Source organism: Artibeus jamaicensis, unplaced genomic scaffold, assembly GCF_021234435.1.
Source record: "Artibeus jamaicensis isolate MK-2021 breed Jamaican fruit bat unplaced genomic scaffold, CSHL_Jam_final contig_1015, whole genome shotgun sequence".
Classification (NCBI taxonomy): Eukaryota; Metazoa; Chordata; class Mammalia; order Chiroptera; family Phyllostomidae; genus Artibeus; species Artibeus jamaicensis.
This window is the reverse complement of record NW_026521194.1, coordinates 12,819,014-12,838,859: the sequence shown is the minus strand read 5'-3', so window position 1 is coordinate 12,838,859 and position 19,846 is coordinate 12,819,014. Positions and strand designations below refer to the sequence as shown.

General features: G+C 36.6%; 1 protein-coding gene across 16 annotated transcripts in view; it reads right to left on the bottom strand.

The window, feature by feature from the left end:
* Positions 1-18,214, bottom strand: part of IKZF2 (IKAROS family zinc finger 2) — a 142,018-nt gene extending 123,804 nt beyond the window's left edge. For 3 of the 16 annotated variants that reach the window (XM_053672532.1, XM_037131610.2, XM_053672429.1), the window contains exons 1-4: positions 16,445-16,507; positions 16,066-16,132; positions 14,481-14,529; positions 13,573-13,680 (exon numbers count right to left, since the gene is read on the bottom strand). In XM_053672532.1, coding sequence (XP_053528507.1) covers positions 13,573-13,680; positions 14,481-14,529; positions 16,066-16,068 — 160 coding nt within the window. In that variant the 5' untranslated portion in view covers positions 16,069-16,132; positions 16,445-16,507. Of the gene's footprint in view, positions 1-13,346; positions 13,537-13,572; positions 13,681-14,480; positions 14,530-16,028; positions 16,133-16,260; positions 16,303-16,444; positions 16,508-17,295; positions 17,475-17,978 lie in introns of those variants that run through there. The other 13 variants (XM_053672197.1, XM_053672472.1, XM_037131607.2 and 10 more) reach the window with 12 other exon arrangements.
* Between the last annotated feature and the right edge of the window lie 1,632 nt (positions 18,215-19,846).

Genomic DNA, 19,846 nt, shown 5'->3' with positions numbered 1-19,846 from the left:
GACTAAATCTGAAATAATATTTAGTAAGTCTGTAGACAGTAATGGTATATACATGACAGTACTCCTGACCGGAAGTGATCACCAATGGCAGCAGTCCATTCTGTGAGTCTGTAATATCACTGAAATTTCAAGGTTAGACCTATATTATCAGAGATGTCATTATCTCTCTTACTGAATAACTCCATACTTTATTGCTTTGAGAAGATGGTTGACTGTTTTAGTTTTTTTCAATTACACAAATAAAAGATCTTTTGAAAATAATCCAAACAATGCAGATCTTTTTAGAATAAACAATTAAACACCCCGTTTACCTTCATATACCCCAAACTGAACTCTATCAAAAGTTCAGTGTTTCCTCCTTATACCTATTTATTCTTTGCATTTACACATGTACACACACACACACACACACACAAATGCTTTTGAAACATAAATGGCACTTTCTCTATACATCCAGTTATAACAAAGCACTTACTTAGCTCACTATAGTTTCTTTGATTTGCTAGAGAAATAACATCTCTTCTAATTTGTTACCACATATTGGGCTCAAAGGATGAGACCAACTAAGACTACTCAACTTCATCAAAAACTCTTTATGCAAACAGCCTTACTGTAATAACACTTTATGTATAATAAGTTGTTTTAAATTGTGTTTGTTGGGGTACAGGGTTGTGTTTCCTTTTTGCTTGTTTTTGTTTTCAAGAAACTGAATCCCAAAACTGCCATTAGGTCATTAATCTGTCATAGTTCAGACAGATGGCAATGCGTAATTCATATTTTGAGAGTTTAAAAACAGCAGACTCACAAAAATATCTCGTATTTCTTTTTCTAGCTCTCTGTTATTTCCAAACAAAATCTATTACTCCATTCAAATATTGTGCAAACATAATTAAATTTATATTCCAACATATTATATTAGCATTAGTGTTAACATGTTTATAATTTTCAAGCAGTGCCTAAAATGTTTATATACTATTTCCTACTTTTAATACCTAAAAATACTTACAATTTCTAATGATCTAATTATTTCTAATAGAAATAATGGACATATTTTAATCAATAATTAAACATATATGTTCAGGCCTAAAAGTGATAGATAAAAATGATCCTTTTTTTAGTCAAAAGATAACATATATTGAAAATAAGGTAATCTATGTCTATGTAGATCATAAAGATACTAACCTGTCTGATTAAAAGACTTGTAAAATATCTTATGAAAGAAATAAATTTCATATGTAAATAGTACTCATTAATGTTTGTTTTAGACAACAAAAACAAGTCAATAATGATCTTCATGAAAATGACCATAACAGAAAATGCTTTATAGAGCTGTAGAGAAAAGATGCCTCCTTAGAACTAAACCAGAAACTCGTAAAAAGTTAATTCAAGGAAACAAAGCAATATGGTAGCCTGGCTCTTCAAAATATGACCAAGCCCTGCATACTGATTTCTTAGAAGCAGGTAGAATTGACATAATCGGGTGTAAGAAGAGTTACAGCTTCCATGATTATATGAGAGCAGTGACAAAAATGTCAAAGGTGCAGACACCCAGAATGTTAATTTATTAGAACGTGACTTTATACTGATTAATTATGTGCTCCTCAAAATATCTACACTGAGTAAGTTAATTGAAGCATCACATTTTGTACATGCTACTAAAAGAAGTTTAAAATACGTGATAGAGAACTGATTTTAAAATTATAAGCATGTGGACTATATACTCTAAATCTGCTATATAAAGATATTAGTAATTTAGATGATGATGATAACCATAAAATATTCACGGCAGCATTTACATTAACTTGTGTTCTACTGCACATGATTGTATATAATTGGAAAACTAAAGAGCTGTTTAGAATCTTAGAGATCCTTTTTTAAAAAATAAAGAGCCCACAAACAGACCCACACATTTATTATAGTGTCTTGATTCATGAAAAAGCTAAGAGATCATAAAGTATAAATAGTTTTTTCAACAAATAATAACTGAACATCCATATTGAAAAAATAATTTGATTCTTACTGATTGCAAAAACAGAAAACAAAGAGCCTCAAGCCTAGGTAACTAGTAAATCTGAATATGAAAGGTAAAAAATACAGTTTCTATACATTAACATGCAAGACAGTCCTTGTGACCTTGAGGTAGGCACATATTTCTTAAACAAACCACACAAAAATGTTAATTCTTTGTTATTCTATTTTAAATTGAAAACTTCTGTTGATCAAAAACACTATTTAAGGGACTGACAATACACACTGTAAAAAACGGAAATACAGCCCTGGCTGGTGTGGGTAAGTGGATTGAGTGCAGGACTGGGAAGCAAATGATGGCAGGCTAGATTCGCAGTCAGGGCATAGCCTAGGTTGCAGGCCAGGTCCCCAGTAGGGGGCGTGTGAGAGGCAACTAACTGCACATTGATGTTTCTCTCCCTTTCTTTCTCCTTCCCTTCTCCTCTTTCTAAAAATAAATTAATTAAATCTTAAAGCAAAAAGAAAGCTGCTCTAAGCTTTCCTTAAGAAACTGAAATACATATATTGTGAAAATGACTCACATCCAGAATATTTTGGAAATTCCAACATTTAAAAAAAAAACCAGGTGACCTAACAGAAAAGTGGCCTAAAGACTTGAATGGGGACTTCAAAAATGAAAAAATCACAATGAGATACCACACACTTCATAATGGCTAAAATTAGCAGACTGTCATTACCAAAAAAACCTATAAATCATACATTCTTTGTGAGAACGTAAGTGGTTATAATAATTTGGAAATCTTAAATCTGTTTGGTAGTAATTTCCAAAGCTGAACAAACACATAACCTATGCCCAGCCAACCTACTGTTACATATATAAGTTATGAAATACAAATACGAGTGTGACAAAAATATGCACAAGAATGTGCATAAAAGCACTATGTATAATAACCCCAAATTGGAAACAATGTCCCTGAACAGCATACTAAATTAACTGGGAAAGAAACACATAATAAAATATTATTCAATCAGTAAAATAAAGAAACTACAGCTTCAAATTTCAAAAACATAATGCTCAGTCAAAGAAGCTAGAAAGAAAAGAATACATTCTATTTTCATTCACATAAGCTTTTTAAAAGTTTAATCTTCATTGCATTTTACCCCTTTCCAGTTAGTCCCCTTATACCCTCCTATCCCCAGGAATCACCACATTGTGGTCCATGTCCATGAGTCCTTTTTTCTTTTTGCTCAATTCCTCCACTTCCTAATCTCCAACACCCCCCACTAGCTGTCGTCCTGCTATGCATCTGTGAGTCTGTCTCCATTTTCCTTGTCATTTTGTTCATTAGATTCCATATATGAATGAAATCATATGGTATTTGTCTTTCTCTGAATGGCTTATTTCACTTAGCATAATGTTCTCCAGGTCCACCCATACTGTTGCAAAGGGTAAAAATTTCTTCTTTTTTATGGCTGAGTAGAATTCCATTTTGTAATGTCCCATAGTTGTTTTATTTACTCATCTACTGATGGACACTTGGGCTGCTTCCATATCTTGGCAACTGTAAATAATGCTGCAATGAACCTAGAAATGCTTTATGTTCTTTTGAATTAGTGTTTTGGGTTCCTTCGGATATACTCCTAGCAGTGGCATCACTGGGTCAAAAGGCAGACCCATTTTTAATTTTTTGATGCATCTCCACACTGCTTTCTACAGTGGCTGCACCAGCAGGCATTCCCTGCAATGGTGCGAAAGGGTTCCCCCTTGTCCACATCCTCACCAGCACACTTGTTGTTTGTTGCTTAATTGATGACAGCCATTCTGACAGGTGTGAGATGGTGTCTCATTGTGGCTGAAATTTGTATTTCTCTGATAATTAGTGACATTGAGCATCTTTTTGTGTATCAGTTGGCCATCTGTATGTCCTCTTTGGTGAAGTGTCTATCCAGGTCCTTTGCCCATTTTTGAATTGAGTTGTTTGGTTTGGGGGTTTTTTTGGCATTGAGTTTTATAAGTGCTTTATAAATTTTGGATATTAACTCCTTATCAGGTGTATCAATGAATATGTTCTCCCATTCTGTGTGTTGTCCTTCCTTTTATTTTGTTGATGTTTTCCTTTGCTGTATAAAACCTTTTTGGTTTGATGTAGTCCCATTTGCTTATTTTTCCTTTTGTTTCCCTTGCCTGGAGAGTATAGCTGATAAAAAATTCTATGAGCAATATCCAAGATTTTGCTGCCTGTGTTTTCTTCTAGAATTATTATGGCTTCGGGTCTAACATTTAAGTTTTTGATCCATTTTGAATTTATTCTTGTGTGCTGTGTATGAAGGTGCCGATCAGAAGATCACAAAATCCTTTTTAGAATGAGACATGATTAAAATACGCAGACCCAAACAGAGAAAATAAGTAAATTAGGATTTAAGAGTTATTTCAACATCTAAGAAGTTTCCAAAGTTCCTCAAATAGGCCAGAAGTCCATTATTTAAACACAAGTGCACAATATGCTAATCATAAGTAGCATTAATTTAATAACTAATGCTTGGGTTTCTACAATGCCCCAGTATGGCACCATTTACCAGGGGTGAAGAAAGAGATGAGACATGGTAACTTTCCTCAAAGATTCACGTACGCAAAATCTCCAATGCACTTCTTTGTAATCAATGTGTGACCCCAAAATAAAGCTGTATGCTTTGAAAAATATTCTTAAATTCACCTCAGTAATTTAAGATAGCCTTCCTTATTTACTAAAATAAAATACTGTAATTTTCTATAAAATCTCTTTGCTGTAGTCAGAGTACTTGGTTTCCTGAAACTGGTGTGATGTTTGCTCCTGCTGACCTATAAACTAGAAGCCCTTCTAAATCCCCAGCTAAGTGAAGGTGCCTTTCTCAAGTGGCAGTGCTATTTTCTATCTTCTTCTACAATCGATATTAATACCTCTTAAACCACATCACCCATCAACACTTCTGTGAATGGAAGTTTGAAGTTATGGTGATAGTTGGGGTATTCTTTATAGGCATTAGAAGATTGTATTCATAGAATTAAGCTATAAAATCAACATTTAATAAATGTAAAATTACATTAAAGAAAATAAATGAATCTTAGGCCAGAACAAGAATTGGTTATAACCTGATTATATATAGTAATATAAGTTAAAGACTGAATCTTGGGGATTTGCCAAGGAAGCTGAAAAAAAAAAGAAAAAGAAGAAGAATTTTGGCTGAGTATCTATATCTAGGGAATCTAAATCCATATCCCTCTAGGGAAGAAGGAATACAACCAAGGACTTCAACCATAATGATCCAAATGGCAAAGTATCTCTAATGCGATGGTGAACACAACACGTTAGGCTCTCTTAGTCTGATGCCATTAAATATGTGAATTACATAACTAACTTCCTTTGTAATGATTCCTTCCTAACCAAGTGATGTTCACTGACTACTCACAGTAACAACATGATCTGGTCAAGCCAACTGGAATGATCCAGATCCTATGTTAGTGGTTGCAGGGTTTTCTTTTGTTTTATTTTTTAGTCGAAGTATAGGCACACATTGGCATTATGATTTTAAAGATCAATTTCAGAGTTTTTTAATGTGAGCCAACCCTGAGACGTGGGTCTACTTAAATGTGACGCCCGTCAAGTTTGGAACTTGCAAGGCAGAGAGCCAAATCTTGCATTATAAAAAATTTCTTAGGGATGTGTTATCCTGTGGAAACCTATCTTAAAAGCTGGTTTTATTTTCGTCTGTTTCACTGCACATTTTCAAATTTATACAATTTTGAAGAACTCTCGATGGTAAAAGGTGAGAAGCACTCCATTCGTCTATAATGGATGTAAATCATGATGAGCATGTCACACTTACTTGCTTCTAACTGCAACAGGATTGCCTCAAATAAGTCTTTCAAAAAACAGCTGAAAAAATCTCAAATAAAACATGAATTCATTTGAACCCTGAAAGGTAACTTCCTTCTTCATCCAAAACACACAGATCTCTCAGGCCCCAGTATTAGCAGTGCAGCACACAAAGTAAGTGCTTAATAAATGTTGGCTGGGTCAATGCTGAAAAGATGAAAGATACCGCTCTAGAGAATTCCCCATCTCCACATACAGGAACTCACAGATGAAGTATTTCCATCATTAACATGCATTTGGAATTCCATGATGCCTTGGGTACATCATGGAAATTACATTTCTATGAACTTATGTTTTTAAGATGAAGTTCCATGATAGATATTTTTGAGGCAATATATATGTTAGTGAAGATGTTTCTTTATATTACTTTTTTTCCTCTAGGTAATTTTACCCCAGGTAGCATGATATTATAAACTTTTAAAAAATTTAAGTATATACCACATCGTTTTCAAATAATACATATCACATATGTATATTTATCTTAAAGTTTTCAAAAAAGTTCTAGACAAAATTATTAAATCCCTTGATATTAATGCGGCAGAACTGGTCGGTATTTAATTAACAAATTATATGTATATGTGAAATTATGTATTTACTTATCTCTATAGGTTATAGAATAAAGACTGATCATTACAGTAGAGACACTGGAGCACATGGCACACATTAGTCTTATGACTTTTTAAAACATGGAACCGCAGAAGTGGTGATATTAAGTATATCACACAATTTTAAGAAGGGCTGGCATATTTTGCTTAAAACTTAGTGAGTCAATCACATCAACTAATCCAACTTCTGAGACTAGCATAAAAGGACTCCATTAAGCAAAGAGAGTTCATTAAAACCTATGCTCATACATTTCAATATAGAATTTTGATTTAATAAGGAAGTCATGAAAAGTAAGGTCACTGGTCAAATACTGAGAATTACTTGGGAAGTTTTTTAGAAATACTAAACTATTGTTAAGGCAATACAGGAGGGAAAGAAACCAAACCACAAGATACATATTAGATTTCTCTTAATTTGGAAAATTCACAGTTGAGTCTAACCTATCCACCTGCCTGACTGCTATTCTTTCCCAAATTCTACAGGTACTGCAAGCCCTCTGTATCCAGAATAAAACTAAACTAAATATTTTCCTCGAAACCTGCTCCAGTATTTCCTGTCTCCCTGATGGAACCTATTGCCATCTATCCAATAACTTAGGGGTCATCGTGAACTACTCTCCTTTATCCTACTGTTCAAGTCCTGTCCACTTGAAGCTATTACGTATTTCCCAAGTCCTTCTCTTGCTTATTATCCCCATTACCACTAGCTTTCATGACTTCTCACTCAATCATTTCAACAGCCTATTAAAGAAGCCCCTGCCTCTAGACCGGTCCCTATCCAAATCTTTGTTCCCACATTGCAGCCAGTGTAATCCATGTCGATCAAAAGACAAGTCACCTGCTTTGGCTCCCTTAAAAATGAAATCTAAGATTCCTCTTATACAAGATATGCCATCATCTTGTTCTGATTAATTCTTTAGAGTCATTGGCCTTAGGTTCCTAGACTCAAACTTTTCAAATCTAGAAATCCCAATCTGCGTGGATTTCCAAGAACATACCTGTTACTTCTCAGCTACCACAGTAGGTGAGTTCACTGAAAAAGTCTCCTACTTCTCTGCTAAGTCCTATTTATTTAATAAGTCTCAGCTCTAGGACATTTTCAGAACTAGTACCCACCCTGCCCCATTCCTCACGATAATTAGAACACTGAGCTTACCACAGCATCATGCCCTGTTTAGAGGTCTGTCTTTCAAACTAGAGTGTGTAGGCTCCTGAGGACAAGGCTCGTGTACTATTCACCTTTGGATTCACCTTACCATGCCCGACACATGAAAGGTAGTCTATTGGTATTTGTTGAATCAATCAACTGGAACAATTCAGCAGTATGTGAAATGCCTATAAGTGAAAATTAAGCTTACTTTAAATTCAAAGCACCTAAACTATTAGCAACAAGCAGGCCCATAATCTGATTTGCAGCATCAAATCGAGAATTTATGGTACTATCAGCAGCTTCAGCAAAGTCAAGTTTTAGATATAGACGTTTTAAGAAACAATTGGTTCTAGATATGGATAGGTTACTCTGTTAAGAGGACTCTTTCATTTTCCATTCTTAATGACAGGTATCTTTGGAACACCAATAGTAAGTAATGATTTTTCTTTACATATAACCAAAAATGTAAAATTCAGGAACACTGAAACTAATAGAAAGAATTTCTAATGTATAGACAAACTCTACTCCTTTCTTAACCCAAATCTTCATAGATGCTTTAAATAATAGAGGGGTTTTCTTCAACTTTTACCCTAAATCATTGGCATTGCCTGCCTCTATTCCATAGACCTATGTAGTAAAAAAGAAAGGAAAAAAAAAGACCTGCATTTCAGACATCTGGATTTGACAATAAACTCTTTTCCTTATGAGTCATGGGACCACGAAAAAGTCATCTGGCTGCTCTGACAGCAGCAGTGATTGTTTATTGGATGAGCCAGAAACTGTGCTAAGCATTTTGAATACATTGCCTCATTCCAACCTCACAAAAGTCCACTGAGGTAGGGACTGCTTATCCCCGCTCTACAGATAAACTGAGACATATGAAGTAACATGCCTAAGGTCACATAGTATGTTAGTGGCCAATTAAGAATTCTAATAGAGGCCTGTAGAACTCCAAATCCCATACTTTAACCACTGAGCATCAGCTTTCTCTATTATAAAACAGAGTAACTACTAACCTCACAGAGCTATTGTGGAAACTAAGTGGAATAATATGGATACATAGAGCATAGTGCTAGGGGCATCCTATGGACACTCAGAAATTACGCCCCCTTCCCATCTCTCATTCAAGTAGTGATTAAACATTTATAATAAAGAAAATAGTTCCTAAATACTCCTTACCTACTTCAAAGCACAAATATTTTCACTATTGATTAATCCACAAAAGGAAAAGACTACCAGATCAATAAGTATATTTGATATCAACAGATAAAAGCAAAAAACAACATATTCTATTCATTTCAGGATTGTGACCTTGCTATTGATCTTTTAAAATATCAGGAGATCAAAATAGATCAATATTCAAAGCTAGGGGAGAAGACCATGAAACCCATAGATCTCAATCCACTAGGAAGTAAGACTCCCTATAGAACCAAATTAACCTGGTTACATTTGTTTTCAATGTATTTCCAGTGGGGAAGACAGATTTGGAAAAAGATAGAGCCAATAAGAATAACACTTCTATAATAAATTTGTTTTGTTTTTTGAAGACTGACATTTATTCTTACTCTGAATAAGCCTAAAAATAGGAAGAGGGAGAAATAAAATACAAGAAAAAATACAGCATTTTTGCTGTTAATTTTCTGCACATTCATACTTCCTTTGATTCCCTCTTCTTTCTTTTTTTTCTTTTGGTGCATAGCCATGACACTTACATCTGATAAAGCATAAGAAATCAAATCAAACTTTAAAAAAACAACTTCCTAACAAGCAAAAACTAAGCTATGTCGAGTATCTACACAAACCTCAATACTACAATTCAAAACAGTGAGCTTTTACATCAAGCCCACCTGACGTTAGATGAGGGTGTATCCTCTGGAAATCCAACCAAGGGTGACGGCCAAACTGAGCTACAGAAGACAACTCAGAGAGCTGGTGAGTGCCATTATATGTTATTTTTATAAGTGCACTGGAGCAAGATTAGCTGATATCACTGCACCCTCATAATAACCCTCTTCTACTTCTGTAATGCTGCTTTTGTCACTAAAACATGGGTCAGTAGTGGACATGGTGGGCATCCTGACATAATGACATTACAAAGAAATATCAGTTAAGTAATCCAACTAACTCACAAGGTAATATCACAGCTTTATGTCCCAATCCTGACAACTTCTTCCTTCCGCTAAGGGACCTAAAAGGCCAACTGATTTCTTTTAAACTTCCATTTCCACATATGAAAAATGGAAATCAGAACATATTTCTGCTTCGCTAGGTTCTAAAAATGGAAACTAAGCTAAAAAAATTAATGTGAAGCACTCTGAAAAGGATAAACTAGATTCCCTGACCTGATTATTGGTCAGAGTCTTGTGAAACTAGAATTACTACTTCTTTCAATTCTATACATGCCATCTGGCCATCAAACTGACAAACAGTGTTGACTGCGAACTTGAGCCATGTAAAGATTTTAAAGTAACAGAAACAAAGTTTGTCTCAGGATGTACTCTCATACTATTTAACTATCTCCAGACAAAATTCACTCATTGGCATTATAAAGGTAGATAAGAAAAATGAAATTAATTAAAAGTTTTTGAACCTTAAAATTCTTTTCACAATAGTCAGCAGCAGGAATAGACCAGTTTGATCCCAATACTGATGCCACTGCAAGAATTGGAAATGAACTAGCCCAGAGACAGAAGGAATCACAAAGCAAGCCTCATCTGATGGGCCGAAATACAATATGGATTATTTTTATATTGTTCTGTCTGAGTTGTCTGTTTCAGATTCTTAACTTCCAGGAGCTATTTTTAAAATAACTTAACACTGTGTATTTCCAGTAGCCATCAAGGCGTGTACTGCCATCCCTGACACCGAAGACTGTCAGCAGACTCAATGTGAGCACTAATGATCTCAGGCAACAATGCTCATCTTCTTATCAAAGGCATCTTTATCTCAGAAGAAAAAGTCTAAAGTCCTCTAAGAAAATTCATTCTAAAACATAGGAAGTAGTCATTATAAAAGGTTAAGATCACGAATACCTCTTACTTCTTTTTAAGGTTATCTTACATGCTGAATTTTGAAACCAAAAACTGTCAGGCATGATAACATTTTTAGTTCTCTCCCCTGTTGCCGATGCTCTCTTCTAGCCTTGTCAAACAGTGATAGCTGCTGTCATTATTTATTATACAATCGCTGGCAGCACATCGTACAGATACTCTTCATCTTAGAATAGCCATCAAATAACCTAAACAAATGACTAAGATTGTAGAGTAAAACTGACCACTTTCTGAAAGCCAAAATAAGTGGGCTATCACATCTTATCAATACTTTCCTGCCAGAATGTTAGTTATTTTATAAAAATCAAAGGTTGTAATTCTTTTATTTTCTTCCTAAATTGTTTTAAAATAACTTTTTCCCTCTTACACAGAGACTCCTGTCCTCTCCTAGCTGCTACTGGAAGCCATCTATCAGAAAGATTTTCACGGTTACTTTTGGCTTTAATACTTTCAATCAAAACTGCAATTCTGTTTTTGGAAGCAATGGCCTTTTGGGAAGTATATATGATATTATAAAAAATGCAGAAAATAGATTAAGGTCTTTGCTTTTAGTGAAGTCAAGAATGCATGCAAAGGGATTTACAAAAACCAGTGATCTCAGACACAGGTGATTTGACAGGTCACACACACACAAAAATTATTTCAAGTTTCAGGAAAATGCAAGTGACAGATTCTCGGTGTCCTGTTCAAATTAACAGACAAGAGTCTCCTGCTACTACTTTTTTGCTTTGGCAATATCAAATGCTGATATTCTCCTAGATCTAACAGAAAGGAAAAATGGGTATCTTCTGCATCTAACACCTAAGTGGGTAACCTAGATACTGTAAATAGAGGCTACATAAAGGATGCAAGACAGCTCTGAAGTAAGAGCCAAAATATTTAACCTGCAACTCTTTGGAGAACATGAAAATGTGTGCAGCTCAGCCAAAAACCATACTAACATGAAACTGCCACAGGCTAGTAAGTTTAAAAAGAAGAAAGAAAAAAACAAAACGAAAACCTCTTTACCAAACACAATGCTAACGTTATTGGGTGTGAAAAGCCCAAATGTCAGAAGCACAGCTCTTATTTGTCCAAACGGATCAAGCCTATATCTACACTACATATTTAAAGTAAATGGGTGAACTACCTTTCTGAAGCCGGTACTTGCTAAACCAGAATCAAATTCGCATATAAAGGAGGCAATTAACCAATTAGAAAGCATTTTCCTGCTGATATTCTAGGAGTGGCTAGGGGGTAACAGTCAAAAAGTCTATGATCAACATTAATATCTACCCTGTATAGTCCATGTTTCTAAAGCCAATAGTTAAACAGTTGGCTAACAGAAATTGCATATTCAGCTATCTTTCCTCTTAGGAAATTATGCAAAAATTATCTGAGAAATAAAAATCTATTCTACCAAAGAACTAGTGACATTGTTGAAACGTTAAAATGTAAAACTTGTACTACCTATATTATAGTAATAATATAACTTTTACCAAATCTACAACCAACTAGCAAAAAATGAGTTAATGCTACAAAATCCACTACAAGTGACTAGTACTATAATTTAATATACATTCATTCACTCACTATTAATTTTTCCTTCTATGTGATAAAAGAATTTCAATGACTGCTTCTAGAATGAAATCTTCCTAGAAAGTGTTTCCCATTATTAAAAAGAAAGAAAACTATTAAATAAGTAAATTCACATAGTTCAATCAAATTTCAAGTCAATAGACAGAATCATTTAAAGTTAATAAATTTCAAAATATATTCAATAGTACTCTATATACTTTTGCTTATCCTTCAGTAATCTTTATTACTTACAAAAAGCCAGTAGCTTTTAAATAAACTTAAGTTTTGAGAACTATAAAAGGGAATTGGAAAGGAAAATTTTTTCTCTCTAGAAAATGAAAATTAGGGATATGCTTGTAATTCAGTAGATGATTCAGTTTCCTTTAATTATTAAATCTTCATTTAAAAAAGGAAAGAAAATGCCTTTCTTATATATATCACTCAAACAGAAAACTTCTAAGTTAATATAAGTCAGACATCCTCTCTATACAAGTATATAACATATACTAAAACTATAAGGGAAACACAAGATTTCAAATTTCGTTTGAATAGGAATAGAGCATTTGTACTTGATAACTAAACTAATGAAAACATTACAAGAGAAGAGAAACTAGGGGTTAAATTATGTTGTCTTCTGTCACTGACAACATGTAAGCTGCTCTTTTATTACACAAAAAAGTTTACTACACCAATGAATGACTCTTGATCAAAAATAGTAGCCAAAACTGTCTACTCCTGAAAGTTCAAAACATCCTTCCAAATTTTCTCAGTTCTTTTCTGGACAGTTCTAAACAAGATGCATTCACTTTGTTAGAGAAATGTATGTAAGTGACTTCTATGAATTTTCAATTACACTTAACTTCCGACACTTTGGAGGAAAAACTTTCACACGTTTAAAAAAAAAAGCAAGTAACACTGCAATTCTGCCACTAACGGATTAGCTTTGTACCAATGCAATATAAAATTATTTTATTTTTTTAGTGTGAAGAGTCTTTTGGAAGTGACGTTTCCATCCTTTTTAAAAAAATCCAACAACAATAATAAATCTAGTCATAAACCTGGCAAGTCAAAACAATAACCAGCAAAGCCTAACATTTCTTACCTGAGACAGGTAAGCACCAGCTCCCAAATGCCACCTTGGGATAGTTCAGACTAGTAAGCAGACTCATGTTTTATGATACTAGAAGGAACAGGAATAAATCTCTGTTGTTCTTTCTTTAGCAAAACCTATAGCAGCAGCTACAACAATGTGAGAGGACCCCACAGACCTAACAAATTCAAGTCTGTCGCCAGAGAAACAGAAAAAAAATCATAAAAAGAAGACTTACTGCTTGTCATGTGACTCGGTGAGGCATGCTGTCCATTGGGTGTGCTTGAGGTGAGGTCAATTGCCATATTGGAGTGCTCCCTTTCAGGGGAAAGCTCATTGTCACCTGCTTTCACAAAATAAAATGTTTAGTCTCTGTTCATGGTCATATAACATCTAATTACCAACTCGGTTTCATGCATGCAGTGGCAGGAGTAGCCTTAAAATTTTAATGTAATACATTTTTCCGTAAAAGAAACTATAAAGAAATATCATTTAGAAATATACAGTGAATGAATGAAATGAAGAAAAACCACAGCCAGCCCACAATAAAAAAATACAAAATTTCATTATCACGATCATCTTAACTGTAAAATTAGAGGAATTAGGAGTAGCTGATTTCCAAAGTATCCTGTAGTTGGAAAACATAAGTTTCTTTTAACATCCAATTTAATCATTGAACATACAGTATTTATAATGAGCATTTTCCAAAATGCTGGCTGAGAGTTGGATGTTTGAAAGGAGAGCTGGCAAAAAACATGTCAACTTAAGGAAACTAACTCTCTCTCCTAGTATGTGTCTGAAAAATTAGGCTACTGAGTAATAAATATTTAGTACCCTCCAGATTAGCAGACATATATTTAACCTGACCTATTCTAAACTTAGTAATCAAGTTGGAAAGTGTGGAAATTCTAACATACCACTGATTTACATGCTATCCTTAATATAGTAAGTATATTTCTAAATTTTCTTCTATTTCACTGACTGCTATTATTTTCTCAAACTCATTAAAAGTTGAAATTGTGAACAGATAGAAAATAAGAGTATAGAATCTGTGATAAAAACTTATAACTGACAAGTTATAAAATACAGGTAATACAAAAGCATAATTTTATTACCAATGAAAAATTCACAAAAATGAATACTTACACGTTATATAGCCATCGATAGCCTCTGTTTCCATAGTCAAAGTGCAGTGCTGAAACACAGAAGATTATACCCTTAACACAATGATTCCTTTCAGTTCTGCCATTAAATGCTTAACTTATTTGAAGCTCCAAGCAGTTAGCCCATGTTGCTGCTGCTGCAACCTGTGCCCAAGAAACATACTACAGTGTACTGTATGTGCTCATTTGCAAGTCACTGAACTCTTTCTGCAAATGATCTGATTCCTGCTGGAGATAGGATAGGAAAGATAAGTGTGCTGTGAGATGGGCTGTAGCAAGAAAGGAATGACTCTGTTCATCAGAATATACTTGATTCAAAAAAAAATAGGAGGGGGTCCCATCTCACACGTGCCAATTGAAATGGGATTTAAGTATTTTACCATCGTTACTTCCCACAATCACACTGCAGTTTGAGGACTTCCCTAGTATACAGATAGCTCTATTCACAATTGTTGCAAGTTGGTTCATCATGTTCTAAAAGGGAGGGGGGAGAACAAACAAACATAAGCAAACAAAAAAAAAAACAAAAACAAAAAACTTAGTGCCCAAGCGTGTCTACAAGATTTCTGCAGTAGTTGCCCAGCTCCCGAACTGTATTGACATTTTAGCCTTCCCCAAGTTCTGTGTAAGCACCTGTTCAATGTAACCTCAATTTCCTGCCAGAATATGGTTGGATACAAACGCCAAGTTTACTTAATACATTCTGATTTTGAAAATTTCATAAACTTTTTGCTGTTGGGAGGGGAATCACTTTTTCAAAGTTTGGGGAATTATTCTCATGTACGAATGACGCAAAACAAGAACTTAATTCTCAGAAACAAAAGTAAATTGTATGAGATGACACCCCCTAGCTTTGATTTTACATAATGAAAAGATCGATAAGCTAACTGTATTCTTTGAAGGAAAAAGTTTAAAGAATTGACATGTCCTGAGGAGATTTTTACTTATTTTTTTTCCTTTGGCCCAGGTCCTTTTTGCCTTCAGTTTCAAAACTCTCACTGCACCAGCAGCTAAATTATTCACAATGAGCCATTTCTGTATTGATCGCCAAGTATATTTAGCCCTGGCTCCTGGAATTTCTCCATTACTTACTGGAAAACAGGCAGCTTCACTTCTTGTCTCCAAAACCACTTCCCTTCTCCCTCCCCTCCCCTTCTTCACCACCACCCTCCCTACCCCCCAAAAAACTTTTCTTTCTTTCTTTATGGAATAATCAGATCAAATTCCCAACTCGGCCACTACATAGCACTTAAATTTCAACCTGCTGTACTGTTATCAAATTCTTTCAAATTATGATTACATAAGGCTTTAAAGAAAGGCATCCGTAAAGTTTAAAAGGGGCACAGTTTCTTCGGATATTTTACAAATGAGTTTATCTCTTTAAAAATGTACACATTTAACACACACATATTAAAAAGAAAAACGTCAGGAAGAAGCGAAAGAAGTCTGCCCCATCAATGAAATGGTTATTAACCCTCAGAGAAGGAAAGAAAGGAAAAGAAAAGGAGAAAGAGAAACGAAATGTACATACAAAAGAAATTGTCCTTTGATTAAAAAAGATTCATCACCATTTCCAGCTCTGTCGGGAGATCTCAGCTTCTTCTAACCCCTCAAAGAAGAGGTGACAATGTCGGGCTGAAGATAAACGGAGAGAGAAAGAAAGAAGTTTTTTGTGTTTCCCCCTTCTCTCCTTCCCTCCCTTGCCCCCTCCAAGCCAAGCCCCCTGCAGAGTTCAAGGCTAGGAGGAAGGAAAAGCACTTTACAGGTGGGTCATTCCGAGCCCAAATCCAGCAAACAGATCCGCTGATAAACAAAACCAAGAAATGAGAGAGAAGGAACACCCCCCCTTCTCCTCCTCCTCCACCTCCTCCTCCTCCTTCCACCCCTCCCCCTCGTCCCTTTGGGATGGTCTAGTAGGAAAAGTCACTCAGGAATGGCACCACGTACTTTCAGGAAAGAGGAAAAAAAGAGAGAGAGAGAGAGAGGTCAGTCAGTGCTACAGCAATGCGATTAACAAGAAGAGAAAAAACTTGATCCACCGGTTCTTTAAGAATCGACCAAAAGCTAAGACAAGAAAACTGAAAGAAAAGGGGGGGGCGGTTAGAGGGGAGACACAGTCAGGCAGAACCCAGCAAGGAACATAGGCCAACTTCATAAGACTGTTTTTCGCCCTTGGCAAAATAAAGAAAGAAAGAAAGAAAGAAAGAAACCTCAATTCCATCTCTTTCGCCCATACTAGAATCTGTCAAAGTGATTTAACTGCTGCCTTTTCACATGTGTCATACCTGTGTTTTTCTTTTTTAATTCCAACATGATCTGGATATTACCTTCTATCTGGACAGCTACAATCCATGCCAAGCTACCCAATCTTTCTTGGAATTCAAGTTAAAACAAAGCAAAACAAGTCCAAATCCATGACAGCTATAGACATGAGAACTGATTAATCGATTAACATCCCAGAAACAGATTACAGGGCGAGGGGGGGGTGATAAATTAAGGCAGAGGACATCATCCTCATCCCGATTCCCTGAGCGTCCTTTACAGAAATTATTACCCTAATCATAACCACAAGCCATCCCTCCCGGAGAAAAATATCTACATTATTGTTATTACTGGTTAACAGCAACAAGTCATTTGATCACATCACAGTGCAAAACGAGATGCTATATAATTACACTTAACTTTGAAAACACTCCCCCCCCTTTGCAAATCAGACACATATATTTATATATAATCTATGAATAAGAAGACAAAACAAGAGCTGTTCTTCACCACGCAAAAGCCAAACGGAGATTTACCTCAGCAGGGCATGCAGTAAAATAATCCCATCACCCTTTTGTTTGTGTTTACTGTTAGTGTGTCCTCTCTCTTTCTTTCTTTTCTGTGCCTAACGTGTGTTTGTGCACTGCAGTTGGTGGTGGAAACTAAGGCAGTGGATCTGTAGCTAAGGGTAATCCTGTTTTTACTTCCTCCATCTTCAGCGAGGAGCAGGGTTAGCCCGGGACAGCTGGTCAAACCCCGAGAAACCGATCCGCCGCAGCCGGAGCACATCTCCCCCGCCGGCCGGGCTCGCGCAGAAGCCCGCGGGCGGAGGGCGGGCTGGCGAAGGCGGCGGCGGTGGCGGGAGGCAGGCGGCGGGGCCCCGGACTCGGGCGGGCATGCGCGCGCGCGTGTGCGGGGCCTAGGAGCCTGTGCGTGTGTGAGTGTGTGAGGGTGCACGCGCGCGCGGGCGGGCAAGGGAGCGTGTGCGCGTGTCAGCGCGCTGGGCCGCTCGGCGCGCTCGGCAATCGATTACAGGACAAGTGCTGCCCGGGTGGCGAGCGCGCACTCCCTGGCGCCCACCCGCGCGCCCGGCTGCATCGCCCCCTGCCCGGCAGACCCCGGACACCGAATCCCGCCCCCAGAGGGGGCCCAGGTAACCCGCTTGCGAGAGTGTCGCCGCCACCCCAACCCGCTCCCCGCGAGTCATAATAAATCTCACGTTTTCTGCCGGCCGGGAAAGAAGGGTTGCAGCGGTGAGGGGAGGCTCATTTCGGACTCGAAGTTTTCTTTCCAACTGGGATTTGTGGCGAGGCCCGGTGACGGGAGCTGACGGCGATCCGAGCGCCCGACTTGGAGCTCCGGGCTGGGCGTCCTGGCCCGAGTCGGGGTGTGCGCGTGGACCCACCCACTCAGGCTTCGCAATAAACTGTGCGATGCAAATCCAGTGAATGGCACCCTATAGACCAGGACGCGAATCAGCACACGAGGATCCCTGGGAATGGATTGAGAAGGAAATTCACGACTGAGATGAAGCTCAACTCTTACTGTTTTGGAAGTGCTTTCCAGTGCGAGTTTGCAATTAGAGTATTTGTTTGCGTTTTTTTCCCCCCAGGCAACTGCCACATCCATCAAAGTCGAAGGAACGCGCGTGGGTCCAAAGTTGTTTGGAGTAAAGTGTTGCCCATCAATATCATCGATTAGTTATCGCGCAGCATTTTTATTTGGGAAGAACTTAAATAGATCGTCAGCTAAATGGGTGCTCTTGCTACAAATAGCATTTAGCCTTTTTCCCCCCCACGTTTACAAAAAGAGGGAATAGAGACTTCGGTAATTAAAGGGAAAAGGAAAATGAAAGGAACTGAAAATACTGAACTGTGGAGTCTGTGTGGCTTAAGTACGAAGAAACATAAAAAATTATTAGGACTGACAAAAAGCATTTCTGAGAAACCATGTCACAGATTGTGGAGAAAATCAATGCTGGAAGTAGGCACTGAACACCTCCTTTCAAGAATCCCAGAAATAGTTACTGAGGTTTTTTTCTTTTCTTTTTCTTTTTTCCCATGCTGAGGATAGAAAATGATCATTGACAATAAAATCATCAACTATATCCCAAGTACCACTCTATGTCTGGGAAATTTTGGATAATGTCTTTCCTTTAGATGTTGGGATGGGATAGGAATTCATTCACGTTAATGCACTTGTAACTTGTATAATACTGTATTTACATTTTATAATGAATTACTTTTTAAGTTTACTTTGTACATCGTATTCATTAGACAATTGTAACCAATAGGTTGTTATCAAGTTATGAAAAAATGATAGTTGGTGCCATACTGCAAACAAGGTAATCCATTATTCATTGGAAAGCAGATCATTTGGGCTCAGGCTGGCAATGACTTCACCTCAATTTTAAGAAAAATTGCACTTTTTGTGAGTCATGTTGGTAACACTTTTCTTTAAGCTGTCAATTAGCTAAATAAAAGTCATATTTGGGAAAGGCAACATAGAATTACAGAAATCACATTAATCATCCCAATAGATAGCAAATATTTTAATCTTAAATTAGAAAAATGGAATGTTGATTCCTAGTATATAAAGGGTAACATCACTTCTCGAAATTGTTATAAATCCCTCCTAAAAACTAAGCCTAAGTGTTTAAGTCTCTACAGTTATGGAGGTCCTTAGAAAAGAAATTAAGTTGAAATTTAAGATGAAATGTCTGTATAGTGTAAGCAGTTTAATGCTTTGATAGAAGAAGAATCATTGTGAAGTCTTAAGGAATCATCCTAAAGTTCCTCAAAACTACCCCAGTGGGTAAAATCCTCCTCCCCCGACTGACTAGAGCTTAATTTAGCTGTTTTGAAAGACTATCCTTTTCATGAGTTACTTTCCTTGGCTTCCTAATCACCAGAGGCACACTCTCTCCCTCTAGTGGCTAAGCATTCGGATAGTACTTTACTTTTGGTGACTGTCTCCCCAAGAATGTGGAATCTGGGCTGGGGGTAATGGCTCTCAGATTTTAGAAGGACAAATTAACCACATGTGAGAATCAGACCATGTAGGGAAACTTGTCCCCCTTTTTAACAT